Raw genomic sequence first — 27176 nt, 5'->3', positions numbered from 1 at the left:
TGATCTTGTATACCAATGTCTCTATATCTTTAGTGAAAAAATCAAGCAATTGACACATAAAAATACTGTCATGAATTATTCATGCTTGAATTTTAATTGAATTGCAGCAGTATTGGCATACTATTTACCAACACTGTAAGATACTTTGAGACTTACACTACAAAGCAATATTATACCCTTAATTAAAAAAAAAAATCTGTATTATCAGAATATAAACCACACGGATAACTCCCATATAGTATTGCAATAACTGCATAGTGTTCACATGCATGCAGTATAAGTAGATGTGCTGGGCCAAGTGTTAAAACACACTAAACCACTAGAAACAAAATTGTACCATATGAATTCTAAATATCAGAATTCTGAATGTACACAAGTACAAATATGTGAAAATCCAAGACTTCTGAGAAGGTACACTGAATATTTGTCTTTGCTCACATTGATCAAAGAAATCACAATCACATGTAAGATGTGAAACTCCAACAATGGTCAGCAAAAAACCCAGTACATTGACCATATTCTTTTTTTATATGGTAAAATCTTGCATGCAGATATCATCACAGACAATACTACAATGCCCTTAATAATAGTAACAGACCACTACATCCATGCAGTTATGTTTTCCACTAGAGACTTGAGAGGAAAGGTTAGTAGTTGGAAGTTCGATGCACTTAGTTGCAGATGTTGGAGAGGTCCTGCATCTCATGACTGCTGTGGTACCAGTTTAACTGAAAGGTGTTTGTGTTTTTAACTCCTCAAAAATACTGATTACATTATTAGAGCTTTAAATGGAACACTGATTTCATGGCAGGCGAATAAAGGCATAGACAAAAGTGTAGTATGCAGGGGTAACGCATTCAGAACATATAAACACAAGACAAGTGTAAGAGTCCATATCAGGTGGGAAGGGACTCAGGGCTTCCAGAGTTTGAGTAGGCCATCCTCGCTGTAAGTGGCGATGAGATTTTGATGGGGGTGGTGAGTTATGCCAATGACATCTTTTTCATGTACCTGTGGGTGATATACACAAATGCACTTATTTCAGCTAAAGCAGGAAAATTGCAAAATAATATGCAGAGACAACTATTAGTAAGCCATTCATAGGTTAATTTTCTCAAAAACTTTAAGCACTGTGTTTCTGTGGTGGTATGAAAAGAAACCCACTTAGACCCGCCCCAACAACGTTATTCAACCAATGCTGTGAATTGGGGGCAGGACTACCTCTTTGTCTGACCTTTTGTACAAATAAGTTAACATGGTCAAATGTCACACATTTTCTTATATGACTAGTGGCCAACATATAGTGCAAAAATCATAACTAGGGCTGTCAATCGATTAACATTTTTAATTGAATTCGTTACATCATATGCCAATTAATTACTTGAATTAAGTGTTGCATGTCAATATTTGATGAAAAAGGCCCCCAATTTAATTAAAAATTAGGCCTAATTATAAATATAATAATATTCATATATAATAATAATATTATAATATCAGTTAATTCAAAGACATTACATTGTTGTGGCAGACAACATGTAAAGCATTGATTAGACAATACAAAAAGTGGCTTTAGAAGTCAATCTATTGTCAATCTATTATCATTGAAAGTAAGCCCATCACTGGCCAATTGTTCACAGCGAGTTCATCAATCTGTCAGTAGACATAAGACGTGTTCTTGCGTTCCAACTGTACATACGTCAGAAGAATGCTTTTGGTGCGTTTGTCACTGTTGTTGTGTCACGTTTCACAGGTTTTTAGCATCTCTATCCATAAATGCTACATTTTTTAGGACGCTGTTTCGAGTCAAATGTAGTTTGAAACATTTAAAAGCTCGTCTGGAGACCCTTGCACTCTGCTCCATCCAGCAGTCTTTGATTAGCTATAGGTTTGTTGCCTGTACAGCTGGAGCTGCGCTTATTGCCCCCTGCTGACTGCTGAAAATTCCTTATTACGGTGGCGCAATTAGTTGCATTAATTATTTGAACGCATACTTTTTTAAATATAATGAAATCGCACTGAATTAACATATTTAATCAGACCCTGCGCTCTGACCCCAGCTTAGCTGGGATATGTGAAAAAAAGAATTTCACTGTATATGTGCAAACGTATAATGTGTGATAAATAAATATAATTATTATTATTTAATCGACAGCCTTAGTCATAACATTTCTTTGTTTTAAATTTTTAAATTCTAAAACCTGTTTATTTCCAGGTTTAAATCAGATTTTGAATCTCAGGCTTTCAACGTAGCCTCAGACACTATCTTTATCTGATACTGTTCATTGTTCCTAATCAGAGGTACAGCATTAAGCAAGACTGCAAATACCAACTTTTTACCAACAATCTTTCTTTCGGAATGTGTGAATATCCATTTGGAATACAGAGAAGGCAACTTCTGTGAACCTATCAAACTTCACCTAAGTAAAACTAAAGTTAAAGGCTGCATATCTCATGGCTTTCCAGCATGTGCTGTGAGGGCGGACGGTACCGTGAGTGTTCTCTCCAGCTTGCCAGTGATGGTGCTGAAGCAGTACAGCACATAGTCTTCTCCCACGCAATAAATCCACTCTCCACGTGGAGACAACGTGCAGCACACAAAGTCAGCCCCCTCTTTTACACCTGAACAGAAACTCCTCATCACCTGATAGAAAAGGGGTGGGGGACAGAATTAGAGCAAAAGATGTGCTGCGTAAAGAAAGGAGGTATAGGCATGCTTCAGAGAGTGCCAAAAAGCATGTGAGAGTTAGTCATCTAGCGAGGCAAAGAATGAGTGGGTGAGGCGACTCAAATTGGCAGGTGTAATTACTCCATCCAGACGGTTGGATTACAAAGCATGTAGCTATTTTTAGTAAATCGCACAACACACAGGTTTGCTGCTTGGGCATATGCTTTAACAAAGTCAAAAAAAGGTAACCTGGTAATGTTTAATACCCACAGTTTGATAATACAGTACTGAACATCACTAAAACTTCTGTTCAAAATTCAGCAATTAACCATGGTTTCATAAATGGTATAAATTGGTGCCAGCTTAAAGGAATAGTTTACCCTAAAAATAAAGTACCAAATAAGCAGTTTTGTGCGCTTTAATCTGAGTCTTCTGAATCCATACGATACTGAATTTAAGTTGTTATTCACAGAAAATATTCACCTTTGTTGTAGCTCTCAAACATCATTCTTTATCCAACATATTCAAACTGGCACATCACATTTAAAGGAATATTCCAGGTTCAATACAAATTAAGCACAATCAACAGCACTTGTGGCATAATGTTGATTACCACAAAAATTTATTTTGAATGGTCCCTCATTTAAAAAAAAATCTGGGTTACATTGAGGCATTTACAATGAAAGTGAATCCGTAAACGTTCAAATACTCACTTTTTCATAAGTATAGCCACAAGACGTAAACAATATGCATGTTATCATGATTTCAGTGTCATAAAATCAGGGCTGTAACCACCATAGACATTGAGGGGGACATGTCCCCCCCCAAATATTCAGAGTATTGGTCTATTGATATGGGTTTTTTCCATGGTTGATTATTAAATTCTTACATTTTGTCCCCCCAATCCTGAATATGTGGTTACATCCTTGGATAAAATCACTTCCTAACCATATCTGTGTAAAGTTATATCCAATTTTACAACTTTGTTGCCATGATGACACAACCCTAAAACCTTAAAACGACTTTAAAACGATGATTTAAACAACGTTACAGCTCAAATGATACATACGTTTTAACAGAAGAATTAATGTAGGTGATTTGATAAAATTATAAGCTTCACATTTCTGCCTTTAAACCCTAAAATTGGCCCCATTCACTTCCATTGTAAGTGCCTCACTGTAACCTCGATTTTTGCTTTTTTAGCAAAATTCTGTAATAATATACCACAAAAGCTTCTGATTGAACCCGGAACATTCCATTGTTAACAACACACAATAGAAGCAATGCTGCGCACACAATTTTGAGTCTGAGTGTGATTCAGGGTGAGTAAATAATGAAAGCATTTTTAAGTGAACTATGGTACGTACTTAACTGACATAAAGGAAAATTCTGTGCACCCAGCTATGTGGCATCAAATGTCGGCCAATTTTCTCACCTGGCCATGAATGTTCATAACAACCACAGTGTTGGTCCTATTACACACCACAAAGTGCTCAGGGGTCTTCGGGACGAGCACAACATTGTTAACAGTGATGTCTGTACCCTCTGGAATGTCAGGCGTTTTTATTGTGTGGGTGCAATCCATTGTCTTCATGTTCCAGATCTGATAAAAAGGCAATTAAGTGAGGAGATCCACAAATATAAAATGCATATAATGTGTGGTTCACCACAGTATGAACTCTTACCTTTACCGTCCCATCCGCCGATGCACTAATGACATGCTGGCCATCGTGTGAGAAGATAACGTCATTTACATAAGAGGTATGGCCTCTAAACTCCTTCAGTGTCTTTCCTGATTTTAAACCGTGAAGTCTGATAAAACAAATTTAGAAATTAGAAATGGAACCAATTTACTGCAATCCATAAAAAACAGCTTATTTCTTATAAATGTATACAGAGGCAAATGGGAAGGCAAGCTTAAACCAAGAAAAGGGGACACCCAAAAGCTAGACAAACAAAAAGTTAAGATTTCATGACCGTTTTAAAGGGTTAGTTCAACCAAAAATGAAAATTCTGTCATCATTTTCTCATCCTTATGTTGTTCCAACCAAACCCGTATGACCTGACAGCCACAGTCCTCATTCACTTTCATTGCATGCTTTTTTTTTTCCTTCCATACAATGAAAGTGAATAGTGATTGAGGCTCCCAGTTAAAAAGTCATGCTGGTTTGGAATGGCATGAGGGTGTTTAAATGTTTTTGGTTGAACTTACCCTTTAAGGCCATACATCAAGGTCATAATGGAAGAATACAGCAAAATTACCAACTTTGTTTTCAACCTAAATGTTATTCTAACATCTTTACTGAAATCATCTATTGCTTATGCACATGAGATTCCACCCACATGCACCATGAGAGTTTAGCAATGACGCTTAGTCTGAAGTACTGCAGTCAAGACTGACAGAGATAGAGAGAGAGAGAGAGAGAGAGAGAGAGAGAGAGAGAGACAGACAGAGAGAGACTTTGGGTGTGGGCACGTGACAGAATATTCCTAATGACACTTCACATCTAATCCATTATGATGCATTTTAATTTCTGCCAATCACATCCTCTCTCTGTCTACAACAGCATTTATCTCAGTTAAAATAAATACAACTGTGATGTGCACTCTCAAATCTTCTAAAATAACTAATCCTAACTTTTCTACAAATGTATCCAAATACATAAAACGATTCAGCAAAAGATGGCGTATTGTGCATACGCACCACATAAACAGACAAAATATGCATGTTTTAAGGCTAAAAAGGCCTACTTTTGTTACACTGTAACCATATTATGTAAAATCCTATTCAAAATATTTCACAAAAAGCCAACTATACAGTATACACCATCTGTAATGCCATTCACGTGTCTCCTTCACACACTACAGAGCATAAATCCAATCCATTGCAAAGGGGGAGGAGCTAGTATGTATAAATAAGGGGCCAATAGCAGAGCCCCATCCCCCCTTCCTTTCCGGCTAAGGAGTTGCAATGACAAAACCTTTGCCTCCGTCAGCCCCTCTTGCCTGCTTGGGTAGCTGAGCAAGGAACAGAAACTCATTATCTGTGCATGCACACTCTCTCTCTCTCTCATGCACGTGAGCAATCGTGCTTCCTTCCACCCACATGCACCATGAGTGCCTAGAACAGACACCCAGCCTTGGAAGTACCGCAGTCAGGTCTGAGAGAGAGGGAGAGAAACACTGGGTCTGGGCATGTGATGGAATTTTCCTAATGATGTTTAACACCCAGGCCACGATTTAAAATTTCCTCCTCCTCCGCCTTCTCTGTATACAAAGAAACCTTGGCAAAATATTTCACCTGTAGCCTACTGTTCTGGCTCTGATTATAGCATAGCAACTTATAATCGTTTTCATATAATCATCTCATGATCCTAATAGGCCTATTGTGAAAACGGCAGATTCTGTTAAAAATGCAGTTCTAAGCAATGCAATCATAAGTCCTTTGTGTTTTTCCACTAAGCAAATGAGAATATCAAAGCAATTAGATTAAACTGAGCAAACAACCCATGCCAAATCTGGTTAATGCACCTACAAAATAAGAACTGACCTGACTAATAAGTGAGAATAACTGTCGCAGCTGCTGAAACCATGACAAGACAAAGCAAACAAAGAAAGCCAATCTACAGTATGGGTATTAGGCTTTTTACATCAAGATATAGATGCAACATATCTACAGCATATCAGCCCTTTTTGACCAATTAGTTTTCATGACTTTTCCATGACCATTCCAGGCATTAGTGATTTCGGAATACAGATTTTTTTTACAGATCATTTTGATTACGACCAATTTGCTAACAAATCATTTACACCAATTTATGACCCATTTCAACCAATTAATTGAGAAGAACGGACTCAAAAGAACAATTCACTGACAATCGGAAATCACAATGGCTTGCGAGCAAGTTTTCCTCTACAAAAGAGGAATTTTTAGAACATAAATGATTTTAGAGCAGAGAAAAACCATTACAAATTTCAAGGACTTTTCCATGGCGTTTGAGATTTTAGTAATTTCCATGACTTTTCATGACTCTGTTTCTTTTAAGTTTCTCACCACATTAAACAACCTATTTGCCTTTACTAGTCCTTTTAATTTATTATTATAATTTTTTTTCTTCAGTTTGACAAATTAATTTTACAAACAGTAAATTTTTCCAAGTAGTCTCTCAATTAATATAAGGTCATAAAAGCTACATGCAAAATAATGATAAAAGAATGAGCAAAATGCTGTTTAAAATAGTTCTACATTGTAAACCCTAATGTTGTCATTATTAGAAAAAAAAGTTGGTCTTAATTAATCATTACTTAAAATGTCAAGTTTTTGGGCACATAACTCAAATATCTATGTCCCTTCAACTTATTTTTCTTAAAACAAAAAAAACAAAAAATCAATAGACTTAAGATTTTAAGTGTTAATAACTCAAACTATTGAGTATAAAATTGAGGCTATGGGGAATATCCATAATGCTAGCACTTAATGTATTTAATTTTATATATATGATGTATTTCCTTAGTCAAAGGGAACATATGGGGGCATTTAAATAGTAGTTATTAAGAATAATAGAGGTTTAAGCTCTTTTGTAGTATTATTTATATTGTTCTGTTGCAAATAGTTGTTTCGTGTGATGTCACCATTAGGGTGATCTGTGTCCCCTTTGGTCAAGTTGGACCCTGTTAACACTATCTTAGTTCTCCTTGTTCATGTGCAACTGAAGTAAGTTTATTTAATAATTTACCTAGAATCAGTTATAATCTTCTTTATTGTGTATTGCTGTGTTATTGTATGAGCTGCATTTGTGTCCATTCAATTAAAATTATTAAGTAGAAACAACAAATCTGAGTTGTCTACTTGCATCTAGTCACCTTAACTTAAATAGTTAAGTTAATTCAAAAGATCACTAAGTAAAGTTAACTTAATTACACGTTTTGGAGACGCCATAATTCAATTGAGGGAACGAGTTTACTCAATTAATTGAATAAAGTCAACTTATTATGGTTTTCAGTGCAGATGGAGCATAGCATGTCACACCACAGTGTGAACATGTTAACTTTCCAAAATTATTTCATGTGAACAATACAATCTACAAGAGAATACCAATAATGACAGCAAGAGAAGAGAGAAATAGTAGTGCAACAAGTTGCAGAAATGTAATTAGATTAAATAAGGTTCAATAAGGTTCAGAAATTTGTACAAATAAATACTATGTTAAACCTGATGATCTGGTCAAAGGAGGAACTTAAGATTTGGCTGCTGTCCTTGTTGAAGCAGAGACAGGTGACCGCTTTGCTGTGGGCTCGCTCGAACCTGCATAGACATTGCCCATTGTGAATTCTCCAAATCTGGAATAACAAAGTGATACATAACATTATATGACAGACTGACTGAAGATAAATTATTTTAAGTAAAACTCAGCTAAGCTAGTTGTGTACAATAAGGTCTAGATAAAAATATCATAATTCAAGCGAAGATGACAGATAGTTTCCTTTAATTTTTTAGCCCTGTGCTGCCTGAAAAATTGAGATCACACCCAAACATGGGTTCTTAAATAATAATAAAAGATCTAGCTTGAATAAAAAGTATTTATAGAGGAGGCCATATGGTGCTTGTAGTACTCTACCTTTCTGCATGCTAATAAAAGCTCTGCAGTCGCAGTAATCAGATGCAGTTTGATTAAAAGACTAAATATTTAAGAAATTAGGGCTGACTACAGACCAACTGCCCCCTGAGACTGAACTCTTTTAAAATACCTTTGAAATGCCTCAAGCTTCACTAGAGAAGTAGGAGTCAAGATAGAGAAAAAAAACACACACACATATATATATATATATATATATATATTAGGGATGGGCATTTTCGTCATTTTGTCTACGTCGAGTCCCCAAGGGGCAATGACATGTATATAACTATATATATTAACATGTCTGACAAATGTCTTTGGCTGCTGCATTGTGTCTTGTTGTTCCAGTGTATCATCTATTCATTATTATAGATTATTTTATAACAATCTGTTACAAAATGTATAAAAGATTACATAATCAAAATATAATGCATCATATTTTGTCTTTATGTGAAGATTCGCTGCCCAACTCAATGAAAGAATGTGCACAACGCACGTCTCTGGCTGTGTCTCGTTTGGAAGGATGCGTCCTTTGAAGGCTGCAGTATACCAAGTGTCCTCCTTTAAACAGGTCTCGTTTAAAGGAGACGGCCTTCGTAGGACGAACGGAAACGTAACGTAACATGGTTGCTATAACAGCACGCCGCTCTTTAACAAGCGCCAGCGCTTTGAGTGAGAAGGGAACAAAGTCTCTTTGGAAGGGAATGTATGAGGTACATTTTAGGAGCGTTATAATGATGTAGAGAGAAAAGAAAATAGATTTTACAGGTGTACTTTTAGTCTAATACTTTATTTTAATTATATATTAATATAATTATACATATTATATACTCTGCACCCATCTATTGAGGTACTTCAACTTGGGAATTAACATTACTTGCGTTTGAACATCATATTTACGGGCAAATTGGCGTTATGTTTTTTAGACATTTCCGTTGAAGCAAAGAATTGTGGGTTATGAGAGCCCATGAAGGGCACCTCATGCATCCTCCGAATTCCCGTGAAAGAAGGTCGCATTCGAAGGCTGCATTCGAAGTGTCCTACTTGCTTTTATGAAACGAGACAGCCTCGATGACGTATGTGGCCGACAAAAGTGACCTCCGGAGGACGCAGCCTTCCAAACGAGACACAGCCTCTGATTGTTCTTCCTTCAGGTTACTGTAGTAATCTTAGTAAGTGTGCACCAGTTTTTTTTGTGACTGTCTGAACCATCTATTTTCAAGTCGCAGTTGGCTTAACAGGATATGCCATAACCATCGTGTTTTTACTACGATGTGTTAAGTAGAAGTTCAGTTTTGAAGACACTGCATTCTGAAGATGCTGCATTCTGTTCCATTTAGCTGCGCTCTGTCTAGCTGTTTGAAACACTCGCCTGCTGTATGCACTGCTTCAGCGTATTGAGTCCACCACCACACGCCTGGTGTGTGTGTCTCCAAGTGTTCGCTCCTGTGGGGAAAGCCGCAATGCTCTGTATTGTTGTTGCTGTGATGATTCATGAAGCATTCCATTTCCACCTTTCAACTGGGGAAAGTGCAACGGAATGACACTTTATGTCGGACTTCTTCAACTCCCATTTCGTCGAAATGCAGGTGTGTTACATCACGCAAACATTTCGGCGCCCAGGGCAGGGAGGTTTACAGTCAGTGACAAACATTCACTTTTATTAAATAATATCCATTAACGGGTCAAAGTTCTAACATTAAATGATAATAAAACATGTTTAAGTGTTCAAAACACTGTTAATTACACTCTCTTTTTATTATCGTAATGATAGCATTGCAGCGTCATATATCAGTTTGGTTGCTATGAGACATCTCTGACAATCAATGTACCCCCTCAAAATCACAACGTATTCAATCTCAGAATAAAAAATCAGCTCTCTCTTTGATACGTTTGTGTTTGGTGTCAGGTAATTGTCACTGAATTTCGAAATAAGTGAAAAGTCACATGCATGATCACCATCGATCATCATTTTCATGATCGATCATTACCCGAGTACTCGTGCCCATCCCTAATATATATATATATATATATAGTTACATCCCTAGACGTATTTTAAGTGTATTTTTATTTGTGATCATTTGCTTGTATGGCATTGGCCTTATTGCAACTGAGATTTTGCCTCCTTTGTGCTGTTTTTCTTTTGTTGTCTTTCCCTCTCTTTCTCTCTCTCTCCCTTGCAGGTAGCTCAACATCCAAAGGGAAGCAGGATAAAGCCCATGCACATCTCTACTGCATGGAGCTTCCTTCTCTCATTCCAGATGGTTGTTGGTGTGCATGTGTTGCTGCACATTGTTGTAGTGTTGTGGCTGCAAATCGTTGTAGCATTTAGTAGTTGTAGTTGTAATTTACTGTGTTGTTGGTAACTAGTTTCTCTTGAAAACTGAGGGGGATCTCATTTCATTTAAACTCAATTTGTAACTTTTTGTATATATTGTAAATAGTAAAATGATATGAAGTTGTAGGGAGGTGGGTGCCATTTTGTTCAGTCTTGTATTTTCTCCTGTGTTTTAAATAGTCAGGGAGCTAGGGTAAGTTTATCTTGTTTATTTGCATTTTCTTTGTTAGGTAAGTTAGTTCTTCCCACTAGTAATTGTACTTTTGTTTGTTGTTTTGGCCTTGCCCCCTCCTATAGACTTTGATACATTTTCTGTTTCTTGAACTAAATAAAAGTATTATTTGATTTTAAAAGTTGACTTATTTTTGAGTGCTGGGACGCGAGAAGGGAACTCCAACCTTTTTGTTACTCCTCCCCAACCCTAGACTGGGGTGGAACGTAACACACACACACACACACACACACAAACACACACACACATATATACACATATATATATATACATACATACACACACACACACACACACACACACACACACACACAGTTCTTTACATACACCTAGGTTAAAGTCATTAAAACTCATTTTTTAAACAATCCACAGATTTAATATTAGCAAACTATAGTTTTGGCAAGTTGTTTAGGACATCTACTTTGTGCATGACACAAGACATTTTTCCAAAAATTGTTTACAGACAGATTGTTTCACTTTTAATTGACTATATCACAATTCCAGTGGGTCAGAAGTTTACATACAATAAGTTAACTGTGCCTTTAAGCAGCTTGGAAAATTCCAGAAAATGATGTCAAGCCTTTAGACAATTAGCCAATTAGCTTCTGATAGGAGGTGTACTGAATTGGAGGTGTACCTGTGGATGTATTTTAAGGCCTACCTTCAAACTCAGTGCCTCTTTGCCTGACATCATGGGAAAATGAAAAGAAATCACCCAAAAAAAATTGTGGACCTCCACAAGTCTGGTTCATCCTTGGGAGCAATTTCCAAATGCCTGAAGGTAACACATTCATCTTTACAAACAAAAGTACGCAAATATAAACACCATGTGACCACGCAGCATCATACTGCTCAGGAAGGAGACGCATTCTGGCTCCTAGAGGTGAATGTAGTTTGATGCGAAAAAGTGCAAATCAATCCCAGAACAACAGCAAAAGACCTTGTGAAGGTGCTGGAGTAAACAGGTAGACAAGTATCTATATCCACAGTAAAACAAGTCCTATATCGACTTAACCTAAAAGGCTGCTCAGCAAGGAAGAAGCCACTGCTCCAAAACCACCATAAAAAAGCCAGACTACAGTTTGCAAGTGCACATGGGGACAAAGATCTTACTTTTTGGAGAAATGTCCTCTGGTCTAATAAAACAAAAATTGAACTGTTTGGCCATAATGACCAACGTTATGTTTGGAGGAAAAAGGGTGAGGCTTGCAAGCCGAAGAACACCATCCCAACCGTGAAGTATGGGGGTGGCAGCATCATGTTGTGGGGGTGCTTTGCTGCAGAAGGGACTGGTGCACTTCACAAAACAGATGGCATCATGAGGAAGGAAAATTATGTAGATACATTGAAGCAACATCTCAAGACATCAGTCAGAAAGTTAAAGCTCAGTCGCAAATGGGTCTTTCAAATGGACAATGACCCCAAGCATACCTCCAAAGTTGTGGCAAAATGGCTTAAGGACAACAAAGTCAAGGTATTGGAGTGGCCATCACAAATCCCTGACCTCAATTCAATAGAAAATATGTGGGCAGAATTGAAAAAGTGTGTGTGAGCAAGGAGGCCTACAAACCTGACTCATTTACACCAGTTTTGTCTGGAGGAATGGGCCAAAATACCAGCAACTTATTGTGAGAAGCTTGTGGAAGGCTACCCAAAACGTCTGACCCAAGTTAAATAATTTAAAGGCAATGCTACCAAATACTAACAAAGAGTATGTCAATTTCTGACCCACTGGGAATGTGATGAAAGAAAGAAAAGCTGAAATAAATAATTCTCTCTACTATTATTCTGACATTTCACATTCTTAAAATAGTGATCCTAACTGACCTAAGACAGGGAATGTTTTCTACTATTAAATGTCAGGAATTGTGAAAAACTGAGTTTAAATGTATTTGACTAAGGTGTATGTAAACTTCTGATTTCAACTGTATATATATATATATGCGGTGTGGTTGTTTCAAGGAGCACAATACGATGATACTTGAACAAATATGAGCTGCATGGTCGAGTTGCCAGAAAGAAGCCTTTCCTGGACCAATGCCACAAAAAAGCCCGGTTACAATATGCCCAACAACACCTTGACACGCCTCACAGCTTCTGGCACAATGTAATTTGGAGTGACAAGACCAAAATAGAGCTTTATGGTCACAACCATAAGTGCTATGTTTGGAGAGGGGTCAACAAGGCCTATAGTGAAAAGAATATCATCCCCACTGTGAAGCATGGTGGTGGCTCACTGATGATTTGGGGGTGTGTGAGCTCTAAAGGCATGGGGAATCTTGTGAAAATTGATGGCAAGATGAATGCAGCATGTTATCAGAAAATACTGGCAGACAATTTGCATTCTTCTGCAAGAAAGCAGCACATGGGACGCTCTTGGACTTTCCAGCATGACACTGACCCTAAGCACAAGGCCAAGTTGACCCTCCAGTGGTTACAGCAGAAAAAGGTGAAGGTTCTGGAGTGGACATTACAGTCTCCTGACCTTAATATCATCGAGCCACTCTGGAGAGATCTCAAACGTGCGGTTCATGCAAGACGACCAAAGACTTTGCATGACCTGGAGGCATTTTGCCAAGATGAATGGGCAGCTATACCACCTGTAAAAATGTGGGGTCTCATAGACAACTATTACAAAAGACTGCACGCTGTCATTGATGCTAAAAGGGGCAATACACAGTATTAAGAACTAAGGGTATGCAGACTTTTGAATGGGTCATTTCATTTTTTTTCTTTGTTGCCATGTTTTGTTTTATGATTGTGCCATTCTGTTATAACCTACAGTTGAATATGAATCCCATAAGAAATAAAAGAAATGTGTTTTGCCTGCTCATTCATGTTTTCTTTAAAAATGGTACATATATTACCAATTCTCTAAAAGGTATGCAACATTTTGAGCACAACTGTGTATATATATATATATATATATACACACACACACACACACACACACACACACACACACACACACAGTGTATATATACGTACAGTGGTGTGAAAAAGTGTTTGCCCCCTTCCTGATTTCTTATTTTTTTGCATGTTTGTCACACTTAAATGTTTCAGATCATCAAACAAGTTTAAATATTAGTCAAAGATAACACAAGTAAACACAAAATGCAGTTTTTAAATGAAGGTTGTTATTATTATGGGAAAACAAAATCCAAACCTGCATGGCCCTGTGTGAAAAAGTGATTGCCCCCTAAACCTAATAACTGGTTGGGCCACCCTTAGCAGCAACAACTGCAACAAGCTTATAGGTTGACATTCTACCTTTCATTTCTCAGGGTATTACAGTATCATGTGTTTAACCACGTCCACATGCAATACTGTATAAGTAAAATAGTAAAGAACTATAGAAGACTACATTTGGTCAGGAGGGGTAGGAGTGCTAGCCATACCTGTATCTTCCCATCCTGAGCTCCAGAAGCAACTATGTCGGAGTCCTGACTGACTGCCAGACACAGCACAGCCTTATCCATCATCATGAAATTATCCTGAGCTTGGTACTTCAGATCCTATTCACACAAAAGACATAGACAAAGGCAAATCATTACACATAAGATTCAACCTCACACAAACTATGGGTTATGGGTTTTCCTTCCGAAACAGCAAAATCTGCACATTATTCCAAACTTTTGGCCGCCAGTGTAATTCCATTTACTTTTAAACAGGAGACACACCCATATTTTTTATTAATTGTACCCCCAAAACTAAACCTCAAACCTAACCGTGTGTAAAAATGTTATCTTAAGAGGGAAAATGGAATGTCTGAAGCTCATTCTTCATTGATATAAGAAAACACGATTACTTCCTGGTTTTAATGCAGGATGAGAACCTGTGTTTCTGAGGCTGCTGACACAACGTGCTATCAGTCACACCACAGAAAAAGGTAAACACATTTAAATTGATGCAAAAATGTCTGATGGGAGTGGCCGCATGTCAGTAACTCAAAAGAATGGACAACTCCTTGTCAAGGTATCGAAACATTTGGTTGAAACATGTAAACTTCCCATATGTGACCATGACCAAAACCAGGCTTCAAGCATATAGGTGCAAAATTGATGCACTCATTCCCAAGATGGCCTGGTGCTCACCTCCATCCCCATGGCTCACAGAGGGTCTCAAACAGCACAGAAGACAGCACGTATCAGCTGAAAGAGCATCCAGAGATTCAGCAGACCTTGCCTCATACTCTCCTACTTCCTACGGTTTACTTCACTGTAATTGTGCGGGCCAAGTTTTTGAATATCAAATATTAAGGAAGCACGACTGTGATGCAAATCAAACATGCCAATTATTTCCCTTGATATTGTAATTGCAATAATGCAATGCCAGTGGATACATATGGTTATCTTTGCACTGTGAAGTCCTGCAGGCGAAGAAGGTGTGGGTGGATGAGTGCGTGTGAAACAAGCAAAAAACCAATTGCCAAGCGGCCTCTTTTTAATATTGCACTTTATATGCTGAGGACATATCTCAGTTGCCTCCACACTCCACAAAACAGTCAGATCATGCATCGTATCATGTGGCTTGTGGAGTGCGTTACCACGGAGACTTAACGTGTATGGAGGCTAATGCCACTCACCGCAGCATCCAAGCACAACTCACCGCATGCCCCACCTAGAGCGAGAACCACCATTTAGCGACAATAAGGAAGGTAACCCACGTGACTCTACCCACTCTAACAATTCAGGCCAACTGATTGCTTAGGAAGCCTGGCTGGAGTCACTCAGCACACCCTGGACTCGAACCTGTGACTCCAAGGGTGGTAGTCAGCGTCTTTGCTCACTGAGCTACCCAGGCCAAAACAGCCAGCCTGTCATCTGTTCTGATTCTGCTAGATTTTTTAACAGCATTCAACACCATCCTTAGTAAACTGGGGATTAGAGGCTCTTCACCTACATGGGTCACATCTTACCAGCTGATCAGAAGCTTTCAGATACCATGCACAGGATTTACTTTATTTCCACACCAACTACTGCCTACATCTACCACAGGAATCAGTACTCTGACTACTTTTATTCTCCCTTTACACCAAATCATTTAGTAAAGTTGTTCCCTCTCATGGCTTTTTCTACCATTCTTTTGCAGATGGTACCCAATAACATAACTCTCTTTTTTCCACCCTCTGACAACCAGTTACACTCATGAATCACTGCATATCTGGCAAGCATTTCTGCCTGGATAAATACCCATCCTTTGAAGCTGAATTTTTCAAAAAACAAGCTTATGTTCATCCCAGTCGAGAACTACCCTTGCCATAACCTTGTCCTTTCATTAGACAACTCAACCATCTCACCCACACAGAAAGCCAATCTTCTTGGTGTCACACTGGACAAGGACCTCTCATTTGAACCCTACAAACTAACACACAATCAAGACATGCAGATACCTCCGCAAAGTCAGACCGTTTCTAACCAGGAAAACTACTCAGATTCCAGTAGAGACCCTAGTCTGCTCTCCTCTTGATTACTGCAACACACTCCGTATGCAATCAAACCCCTGCAGCTCATCCAAAATGCTGCAGCTCAGCGATCTGGATAATATTCAACGTTCCTAAGTACTCTTATGTCACATTATATCTCATGCCCCCTCCTCTTGCTCCCTATCCCTGCTAGTATCAAATTTAAAACCTTGTCCTAAAGCATACAAGAAACTCAACAGACAATGGTCAACGGATCCCTCATCTCCAGTCCAGACACAGCCCAATAACCCACCTCTTTCCAAAGCGACTTAAAGTGCATTTATTACAGGTATAATCCCCCCAGGGCAATCTGGAGTTAAGTGTCTTGCTCAAGGACACAATGGTGGTGGCTGTGGGGATCAAACCAGCAACCTTCTGATTATTAGTTAAGTGCTTTAGCCCACTACACCACCACCACTCTTTCAGTGTTACAAACAAAGCTACTGGTAGCACTTTATTTTACAGTACTGTTCTATATTTACATACTATATAATTACAACAACTATAGTAATTACTAAGTACTAACCCTAAACCTAACCCTAAACTTAACCCATATTAAGTACATGTAGTTACCTAATATTACTCAGAACTTTCTTGGGTAAGTACACTATAAGTATACTGAAAGTACACATACTGTAAAATAAAGTGCAACCAAACTACTAGTTTCTTATGGGTCCAAGCACCAAAGCTGCTAGAACCATTCTGTATTTGTACTGATTCACTCAAAATGGTGGACGAAATACCTACAATTAACTACAGTACTTAGTGATGAAATTACTTTGCCCCTGACAGATCTATTTAGACAATTACAATTTCCAAACTGACCACGATAATTGCCGCTTGCATCTATATTGTGCACTAGTTTTATTGTATCTGTAAGTTTATTTGGATTAGTAAAACTTGTTTTTATTTGTACAGGAAGCACATTTTCCCCTTGCAGATAATGTTCTTAACTGTATGTTTGCCATCTGTTGATCAAACGGTCCCATATGTGAAGCTAAAGCACTTTTTGTAAGTCACTCTTGATAAGCGCATATGCTAATTGCCTTAAATGTAAATTACACAAGAGATTTATATAGTCCATTTATTTTATAATCAATTAGCAGAAGAAATGTTGACTAAAATAATGTAAACCCTTTTTTAAGTCTATAAAGACAGAAAAGGTGGAAAAGGCTAATTTTCTAAACCACAGAATGTGATATTGCTTTTACCACACTTCATCCAATAACCTTCTCACAATCCTTAGATTTTACTCTATAGTTGCCAGTCACTTGACTTGACATTAGTCACTGTATTTAAAAACCAACATACACCGTTATTCGACATATAGCCTAAATAAAGACCAATCAGATAAGAAATAAAATGATAACTTAAAGAACAGTTTTTGACAGTATATACTCACCTTCCGAATTTTACCAGTGGTAAAGTTCCAGATCTCAATGAAACCATCAACAGATCCAGTAATCAAGTACTGTCCATCAGGAGAGAATCGAGCACACTCTACATGGGACTTTGCCCCAAACTGTATCACATATGTACACACAAACAGAAAATGCAAAACATTGATTACAGGTGTCTTTTCTTCATCTCTAAAAATCCATGAGGATGCTCAGGGTCACCTAGGCAATGTCAGTCTTGCCTTGAGTCACAAACAACCCCAAAACTTCTTAGCATGTTGACAGCAATCTATAAGTGCAGTGTGGGCCAAGTGGGAAAGGTAGAATAGGGAGTGTGCAGGATACGAAGGGAAGCCTCAGGTCACAAAAGCAATTAAATGTGCATATGCTGGAATCCTTTTTGCATGTAGGATTGACAATTAAGTTAAAAAATGTATTTGATAGGACACTGTGTTTTTATACTGTTACAAATAGGCATGTCATAAAATATCGACATATCGATTATTGATCGGCACGTTATTTTGTCAATATATTTTTGAGGCAATGATATATTAACATTAGCCGACATTTAAATTAGAAGCCTAATTTTAATGCTTTCCTATTCACTCAGTTGGGCTTCTGTTTAATGTCTGGCATAATAGCATTGGGGACCACAAGGTGGTGATATAAAATTTTGGGGTATTTTAGAGCTCCTTGCACAGAATGCATACACACACAAGTTACGAAGATTTTTTTTTACTTATTCAAGAATGAAAAAAGTGATGATGGTGAGTTTGCAGGTTAGTTTTACTGCGCAAACTGAACAATTAGAAATTATTATGCAATTTCTCTATGTAGCCTTTAGGTTTCATCCAAGCTGTCAAAGCACAAAAAGACATACTTGTAACAGAAAATACATTGAGTAGGCTGTATGAAAGATGCGTATACACAATATATCATCCACTGATGGCTACACTAAATAATCTTTGTTCTTTGACAGTGATTTGTGTCAAATTTAATGGAAAATAATGCTAGTTACGCTTTGTGGCACTGCAAAATTTTAAGCAACCTCTGGAAACGGTGAGCGGTGGTGTGTACCTTCATAGAATATATTTATTTCCACTTTTAGAACGTGCCATGTCATCTGCCAGACATGTCTGGTGTGCGGCCCCCTTTAATTTACCTTGCTGCTCACACTTTACCAAAGTTGTCTTGAGAAATATGTTTGAAAAGACAAAGAATACTGTGCAACAGGTAGCCCTAATTATAGCTGAAAATCACGATATATATTGATAACCATCGGGAAAATCTTCCAATTATTGATGCGTGAAAAATGCATCGATCCCAAGCCTAGCTACAAAGAATGCCCTTATAAAAGGCAAAAATTGTCCTTGAAAATTGATTCCTTGGGGCAAATATTACCCTAGGATCCATCAATTATTTCTGTCGTACAGTAAAGCATTTTGACCACCTCATCCAAAGAGTAAGTAAAATCATTTCCGAGTAATTTTACAACAGCTGAAGTGACCAGTCAAAGCTGAAATGCGTAATTTCTGCAGCACTAACATCACCAAATGGAATTGCAAAAATAAGAAGAGTTTTCAAACAGCTTTCCTGAATACTCCTCCTTTCTGCCATTGGTCAAACAAATAATTTAGATAGTTCTGCCTCAAAGTCATGCCATTGGTTGAGTTAATGTTGCAGCGTTTGGTTGTGACACTTACACAAAGAGCAATTTTTGATAGTGCCATAGAGCCACCATGTTTACACTTTTTGGAGAAATCAACCTATGAATGGTTTACTTATAGTTGTCTCTGCATATTAAGCTGGGATAAGATATTTTACCATCGAAAAAAATTACATCTGTCAGCTTTAATACGCTCTCACTATGTCAGTGATATGTTTACAAGTACTGTATCATTAATATTGATTGTACAATTTAGTAAGCTTTTTCCACAATCAGTATAACTATAACATTTAAAATCTCTAAAATGTAGAGATTTTTAAAGATGATCTAGAATATATTGTTTAGAATTTATTGACAACCTGTAGTCTAATCAAGCTGTCTGTTACAAAGGCATCTTTTGAGGGATACTGTTTACTCATCAAAGCAGAACGACATTACATAAGATTACACTTTTACCACTGCTGTGTTTACAGAACCTTTATGAGGCGACTGAGCTGAGTAGGGAAGCGCTCTTCCTCCATGTCCTTCAATGCACCTTTCCCCCGGAACAGTTCCAGTGACATTCCTGGAGGCAAGAGTCCCTGGTGCTGCTGCCACTTCAGAGACTTTGGAAAGATGAAGTGGTTGAGACAAAGAAAAAGACAACAAGGTGGACCTAGATCAACACTTTTGGGTAAAATGTTGTTTTCTAGACATGATTAACTAAACTATTAAGGTTAGAAGAGAAAGAATGAAGAAAAATCGATAACACTGATCTAATAAAAGAGATGGTGTTAGATTGCTCATATTAAGAACATATACAGTCTTTAATAGAGTAGTTATGCTAATCCCATGAAATATATAGTTTTATACTTACCAGCATCGCTAATGAGCCAAACTGCCTTAGTGCTTTGGTCTCCTGTAGCCTGTATAGAGCTCCCTCACATATACGACCCTATCAATAACAATTACAAGCAAGATTTACCTGATATCATTCTCTTAATCATCTAAGAAAAATATAGAAATCTAGAGATTAATTTGCAATAACTTCCACAGACTGCCTTTTTAGAGTTTCAGAAAATTGGTTTAATTACATTGTTTATTTATAGTGGGAGTCCACATTGGAAATCTAATTTAAACCATGAAATAAACAAAGTTTTATGATTATGAATAATTTAAAACCAAGTAATTAGTAATTATAAAATAATTGAATTTTAAACTTAAATATTAAATATTAACTTTTTGGGGGCCTGGGTAGACGCTGGCTACCACCCCTGGAGTCGTGAGTTTGAATCCAGGGCATGCTGAGTGACTCCAGCCAGGTCTCCTAAGCAACAAAATTGGACCGGTAGCTAGGAAGGGTAGAGTCACATGGGGTAACCTCCTCGTGGTCGCTATAATGTGGTTTGCTCTCGATGGGGTGCGTGGTGAGTTATGCGTGGATGCCGCAGAGAATAGCATGAAGCTTCCACACATGCTATGTCTCCGCGGTAACGCGCTCAACAAGCCGCGTGATAAGATGCGTGGACTGACGGTCTCAGACACGGAGGCAACTGAGATTCATCCTCCGCCACCCGGATTGAGTCGAGCCACTACGCCACCACGAGGACTTAGAGCGTGCACTGGGAATTGGGCATTCCAAATTTTTTTTTTTTACTTTTAAATAATTCAAATCCAAGGGACTAAGTTAAACATAATAACATAAAATGAATAAGAAATATTTACGATTAAGTAACTTTTTTTGACATTAACTCCTTTTAGGTTAACTCCTTGTGGTGTCCATGCCAGCTAAAATACAAACTGTCTACAAATACAAATTGAAGCAAAAAGTCAGGTTTCCTCATTTCCATTAAAGCACACAAGATGCTCTTTGGAACAAATGTGACAAATCATCAGGTCTTGTACAACCTTGTGGTTATGCCAGCTTAAATACATACTGTCATTAAAACAAAAGGGGGGCAGGGCTCAATGCTACAGATTTTTCTACTGGCCCGGTCAGGCCAGTGCTTCAGATTTTTACTGGCCCTGCCAAAATTTTCACTGGCCCCAACACAAAAATGATAAATAGCTGTTTTTACCATCATGGCTTTAAAAATGTGTCCAAAGATAATTATTTTTTACATATATTATGTTTTTAAGACAACGTCCCACCAAACTGAATCACATTTATAATTTGCAAGATATTATTTATGCCTTATGTAATCCCATATAAGCACTTTACAGATATAAATGCATAAATACATCATATTAACCTCAGCCATACTGCCATTTGCACATGAGCTTTTAAGTGAAGAGTTCTATTGTGCAGATGATGGGTTTTCGGTCACTCATTTAGTCATGCAACTTTTGGCCATGTGTAGTGTATTCACACACAGGATCAAAGATTTAATCACTGAGTTAAAGATGTGATTACTGGCTGAATGTAATAAACATATGAATCCCTGAGAAGAGACTTGCTACCAAATCAGTTGTGGCATTTAATATACATTAGGGAGCTATTAGGCCTAATCTGTGAATTAACAATGTGTATATAACATGAAATCAGACAACCTAAAGACCAACACTGTCTGATGCACAAAAATACCTGTACGGTCCAGAAATGAGACATGTAACAGGTGTTTTATGAGGATGATATGAAGTAGACTGTTTCAAATATTCATCTTCACCCTGCAGCTAAACAGCTCTGATAATAATAGCCTAATAGCCATTGTGATTTTGTTTCTTTTCATATCAAACGCCATTATAATGTTGAATTAATGATTACATTTTGAAACTAACCTAATTAAATCTATACTCACATTTTGGATATTGAGCAGCTCATGATTTCCAGGCATGTGTATAACTGGGGTTCAACAAATTTCCAATTGGGCAAGTGACAGCAACTGGCCCGAATCTCTCTCAAACTGGCCCCGGGCCATCGGGCAGTCCTTACTGTCGAGCCCTAAGGGGGTTAACTTTTTCGATTCAACTATTCAATCAAATTGTTATACTGATTATATAATTTGTAATGAAAAGAATTATTTTCAATTAGACCATTGCTGAATAGATGCATTTTCATTAGTGGTCTCAGACTTTTGGACCTCACTGTACATGCATACTAACATATTTACATGCATATTTGTGTGACTATTCATATATACCTGCATATGTTCAAATAAACATCTTATTTTTAAGGCGGTTTGATCAAAAAATGTCCATAGTTAAAGAAAGCATGAGCACAAATCAAGAGACATATGGATTGAACTGCAATAAATATATGATAAAGCAACAGGTTATGTAAAACATGACTAATGTGAGATTGTAAGTGGGAGAAAAAAGTAACAAACCTGCCCCAGCAGAGCCATGAGACGAGAAGGTGGCACCAAACAGACCTCTCCTGCAAAAGCTTGAGAGATAGCCAGTCTGCGCTTCTCTTTGCTGCTGCCCACTGGATATGCCTAGCGGTAAAGGAAAGTAAGTAAGAGAAAAATAATTAATCGTGTATTATCGTTTCACAAAAATATTATGCATCTAACACCATTTCATTGCATCACTTATACCGCTGGCTAAGAATTTAACACTATTATGCCTCACATGAAATAATAGTCATAAAATTATATTTTTATGTTTAATGGATTTGTTTTCTGAACCTATAGACAAAATCGAGAAAAAAAGAAAAAAAGAAAATGTAACCCATAAGCCTCCAGTGGTTAAATTCATATCTTCAGAAGCATGTAGGAGATTTGATAGGTGTGTGTGAGAAACAGATCAATATTTATGTCCTTTTTTACTATAATTTCTCCTCCCTGCCCAGTAGGTGGCGATATGTACAAAGAATGCTAATCGCCAAAAACAAAAGAAGAAGAATGTCAAAATGAAAGTGGAGATTTATAGTGAAAAGGAAATATTGATCTGTTTCTCACCCAGACCTATCATATCACTTCTGATGATATGGATTTAACTGCCGGAGTTGTATGGATTACTTTTATGCTGCCTTTATATGCTTTTTGGACCTTCAAAGATCTGCCCACCATTCACTTGCATTGTAAGGACCTACAGAGCTGAAATATTCTTTTAATAATTTTTGTTTGTGTTCTCCAGAAGAAAGTCATACACATCTGGGATGGCATGAGGGTGGGTAAATGATGAGAGAATTTTAATTTTTGGGTGAACTATCCCTTTAAGAAGACAACCAGGGCTTTTTTTTTAAAGCTATGTTGATAGATAGATAGATAGATAGATAGATAGATATTGTGGTAGGAATGAATGGAATTTAATGATGGAGAGATATACCTCAAAAGCCTGTTGTATCATATTTGATACACACATTTCAACATGATTTCTCTATAAAATAATGTAAGGAATCTTAACCAAGTACAAGTTGCTTCAATTCGGCATATACTCATTTTGAAATATTAGTAACAAAAAATGTTATTATAACTTTTACTTGATTAAAGTGAGCAAAGGGTTTACAGCAAAAAGACGTGCATCACAAAAATGAAATGGCATTACAAGGTCTTCTACATCCAGAAGAGTATGGAAACTTTCACCCGGAGGCAGTAAACATCTGATACATTGCTATTCATCATGTTGATGATGTATAGGCTTTAGAAATTCATGCATCAAATATGATAAGCACAGCATTATAGGATTAAGCATAAGTATGCAGCAAACTCATACAGCTATATACATACCCAAAATCTTACCTGAACCATTAATGTGATTATAGTTTTTATAATGCATTATAGCATGATATAATTCAGATAAACTTTAGACACTTACCTCTTGTGAATCAAAGTATGGTTTGGAGAGAAGAGTCTCCAGGTGTGAGTAGCGCTCAGGTTGAGTATGCTTCAGCATGATCATGGGATCTGTTTGCTTTAGTAAACACTGGGCTGCTCCCAGCTCCCCCAACTCAATCATTTCCAGCACAATCTATACAAATACAGCAACCGAACTTATTACAGACACAGGTGAACAAAGCTTAAGTTAACTAGACACCAAACTGACACCAACATATGAACTATAGACAATAAAGCTACCTTTACTGCTAGGGAAATTATTGAAGGAAAGGCATAATAAATTGTACATGTCTAAAAGTTGGCTAAAAAGTATCGTAGAGTCAATATGGTCTATGTGCATAAAGTCCAATTCTGTACTTGATCAATAAAAATAATTGTGAGTGGCATGCATGGCATGGAAGTCAGTGGCTGCAAAGAAGTGCGTGGCTTATTTACCTGTTCATAGAGATCAATGAGCAGCTTGTCAGGAAGTTTCAGATACTGGATTGCGAGCAACACTATATCCCACTGTCCGGTGTTTATGTCCGCAATGAAGCTGTCGATGCTGTCCACAGTATGGAGCGACACAGTCGTCTCCTCTTGAAGCGTCGCCAGAGTGCGGTGGAGATTATTCTCCTTGAGATATTGCATAATCAAGCGAATTATGCTGCAAAAGTGACAAGAAACTCTTGATTATATATATATATATATATATATATATATATATATATATATATATATATATATATATAATAAAATGGAAGCAAACATGTCACATCAACGTAACTTTATAGGATCTGATAACATAAAGGTAAACAGTGTGAATTTGCGCAAAGTGCGCAAAGCTGTTGCAACGTAGACTACGTTTTATCGACATTATTTTTTTAATTGCATGGTTGTAAGGAAAACTAAACTTTTATTGCATAGCTACAAAACGTAGCTGTTTTATTGCCAAAAATATCGTACAGTTCCCTTAAGTGCAGAAACCAATATGAATAAAAATCACAGACTTAATAATAATAATAATAAAACATTTCTACTGTATTTCTCTTCCTGGACTCAAGGCAGTCAGTGTTGAAATTCCAACCAATTCAATTATGAGTCAATTACGGTTCACTTACTCTGCGGATTCCACTTCTAGGTCCATGGCTACGAGGTTGTTGAAGCAATCACTGTCTAGATATAATGTGCCCACACTTGCCAGTGCCGCGTTCTGTTGGAACTCAGCCACGTGAACACCGTGTGGTCGTGACCGCCCAGTACACGTGCTGGCTGTAGTATTTATTCCTCAGACGTAAGAAATCACTGCAACCTCGCAAATAGCTTTTTTTTTTTTTTTTTTAAAAAAAGCTTCTGAGAGATTGCTTGGGCAGACGGTGCATCAAAGCTCTAAGTTTGTGAATTTTAAGCAGCATTACAAAAGCAATTATGGCTCATTCAATCATCATTTATCGGGTTTAAATACGCAACTGCAATGACACATCCTGCCGCTATGTCCTTGTAGGTTAGAATGCAATGCATTTGGTCTATTTATAAGTAAAAGGACAGTCAGTTACCCTTATCAACGGCATAACTGTGTATACAATCACGGGGCATGATCATATACGTAAAGCTGAACTCACTTAATGAACTAACATGGGATCGCTCATGCCTGTTTAAAATGCAAAGCACATCTGGATCAGTTGTCGTATGTGCTTTGGAATATGATCGTGTTGCCACCCTCTGGTTGCATTGAGAATGCATTTTCCCTGTGGGACAGAGTTATAAAAAAACAAAATAAATAAAAAAACAGTTGATAAACTGTTTTTCCCACATAATGGGAAACAAAATCAGGAATGAGGTTGATAAATTTGTCCTAATTCTTCTAATACATTTTAAATGTAGATTATATAACCAAAACTATACCAAATAATTGTGGGGATGAGCATAAATTATGCCAGACCTCTTTTAATACCATAACCACAATTACCTACTTAAGAGTTGCCTTTTAATTTAGTGACGCCCAAAGTTAAAGGAATAGTTCACGCAAAAGAATAATGCTCTAATCTTTTACTCACCTTTACGCCGTTTCAAACTTGTATGACTTTGTTTCTTTTGCTGAACACAAACGAAGATGGAGGTATTTTGATGGAGATATGACGTGACAATACAATGCAAGTCAATTGATATAACTTTCAAGCTCCAAAAAGAGCATAAAGCAGCGTAAAAGTGATCGATACTTAAATGGGTCAATTCACGTCTCCTTAAGTATGTAGAGTTCTGCACATTCATTAAAGGAATATTTCACCCAAAAATTAAAATCCTCTCATAATTTCCTCACTCTTCTGCCATCCAGGAATGTGTATGACTTTCTTTCTTCAGCAGAACACAAATTAAAAATTTTAGAAGAATATTTCAGCAAATTTGGTCCAAACAAAGCAAGTGAATGATCAATATTTCAATCCTCTTTTTTCTATAAATCTCCACTTTCACTTTTATATTCTGAAAGTGAAAATGGAGATTTATTGTAAAAAAGAAAATTGTTATATTGATGGATTAATTTTATCCTGCCTTTGTGATTGAGATCTTCGAATGTCTGGCCACCGTTCACTTGCATTGGTAACCCACAGACCTAAAATATTCTACTAAAAATATTTACGTTCTGTAGAATAAAGTCATACACATCTTGGATGGCATGAGGGTGAGTAAATGAGAGAATTTACATTTTGGGGTAAACTATCCCTTTAAGCATGAGGAAGTGTAATCAAGCTTCAATTCATGTTGCATCAAGGAGACATTTATAGTGAAAAAGAAATTACATTTTGGTCTATCTTCATCTTTCTAGAAGCTTGAAAGTTTTGGACTGCATTTTTTCATTTGTGCTCCGCAGAAGAAAGTCATGAGTTTGAGACAGCATAAGGGTGAGTAAATGATTAGAGAATTATCATTTTTGGGTTAACTATCCTTTTAAAGCACAATTTTATCCTCTGCTACTCTAAGTTTGTTGACATAAAGCAGGTAGGTGTTGGTCATTATGCAGATACTACTATACAAAGTGACTTACAGTACAATTACAGG

At 37.3% G+C, this 27176-nt stretch overlaps 1 protein-coding gene across 1 annotated transcript; it reads right to left on the bottom strand.

Moving 5' to 3' along the window:
- Positions 1-54: 54 nt before the first annotated feature.
- LOC127443996 (WD40 repeat-containing protein SMU1-like) lies at positions 55-25949 on the bottom strand. Its single transcript, XM_051703117.1, has 13 exons — positions 25241-25949; positions 24576-24786; positions 24121-24273; positions 22686-22796; positions 20237-20314; positions 19857-19985; positions 17720-17839; positions 14252-14368; positions 7878-8005; positions 4351-4477; positions 4101-4268; positions 2489-2641; positions 55-1011 (listed from the first exon to the last, which is right to left on the bottom strand). Exons 1-13 carry the CDS (start codon positions 25264-25266, stop codon positions 913-915), a joined length of 1620 nt encoding a protein of 539 aa, XP_051559077.1. The 5' UTR covers positions 25267-25949; the 3' UTR covers positions 55-912.
- Between the last annotated feature and the right edge of the window lie 1227 nt (positions 25950-27176).

Source organism: Myxocyprinus asiaticus, chromosome 7 (assembly GCF_019703515.2).
Source record: "Myxocyprinus asiaticus isolate MX2 ecotype Aquarium Trade chromosome 7, UBuf_Myxa_2, whole genome shotgun sequence".
Taxonomy (NCBI): domain Eukaryota; kingdom Metazoa; phylum Chordata; class Actinopteri; order Cypriniformes; family Catostomidae; genus Myxocyprinus; species Myxocyprinus asiaticus.
The sequence above is the reverse complement of the archived record's forward strand: the minus strand, read 5'-3'. Positions and strand labels throughout refer to the sequence as shown.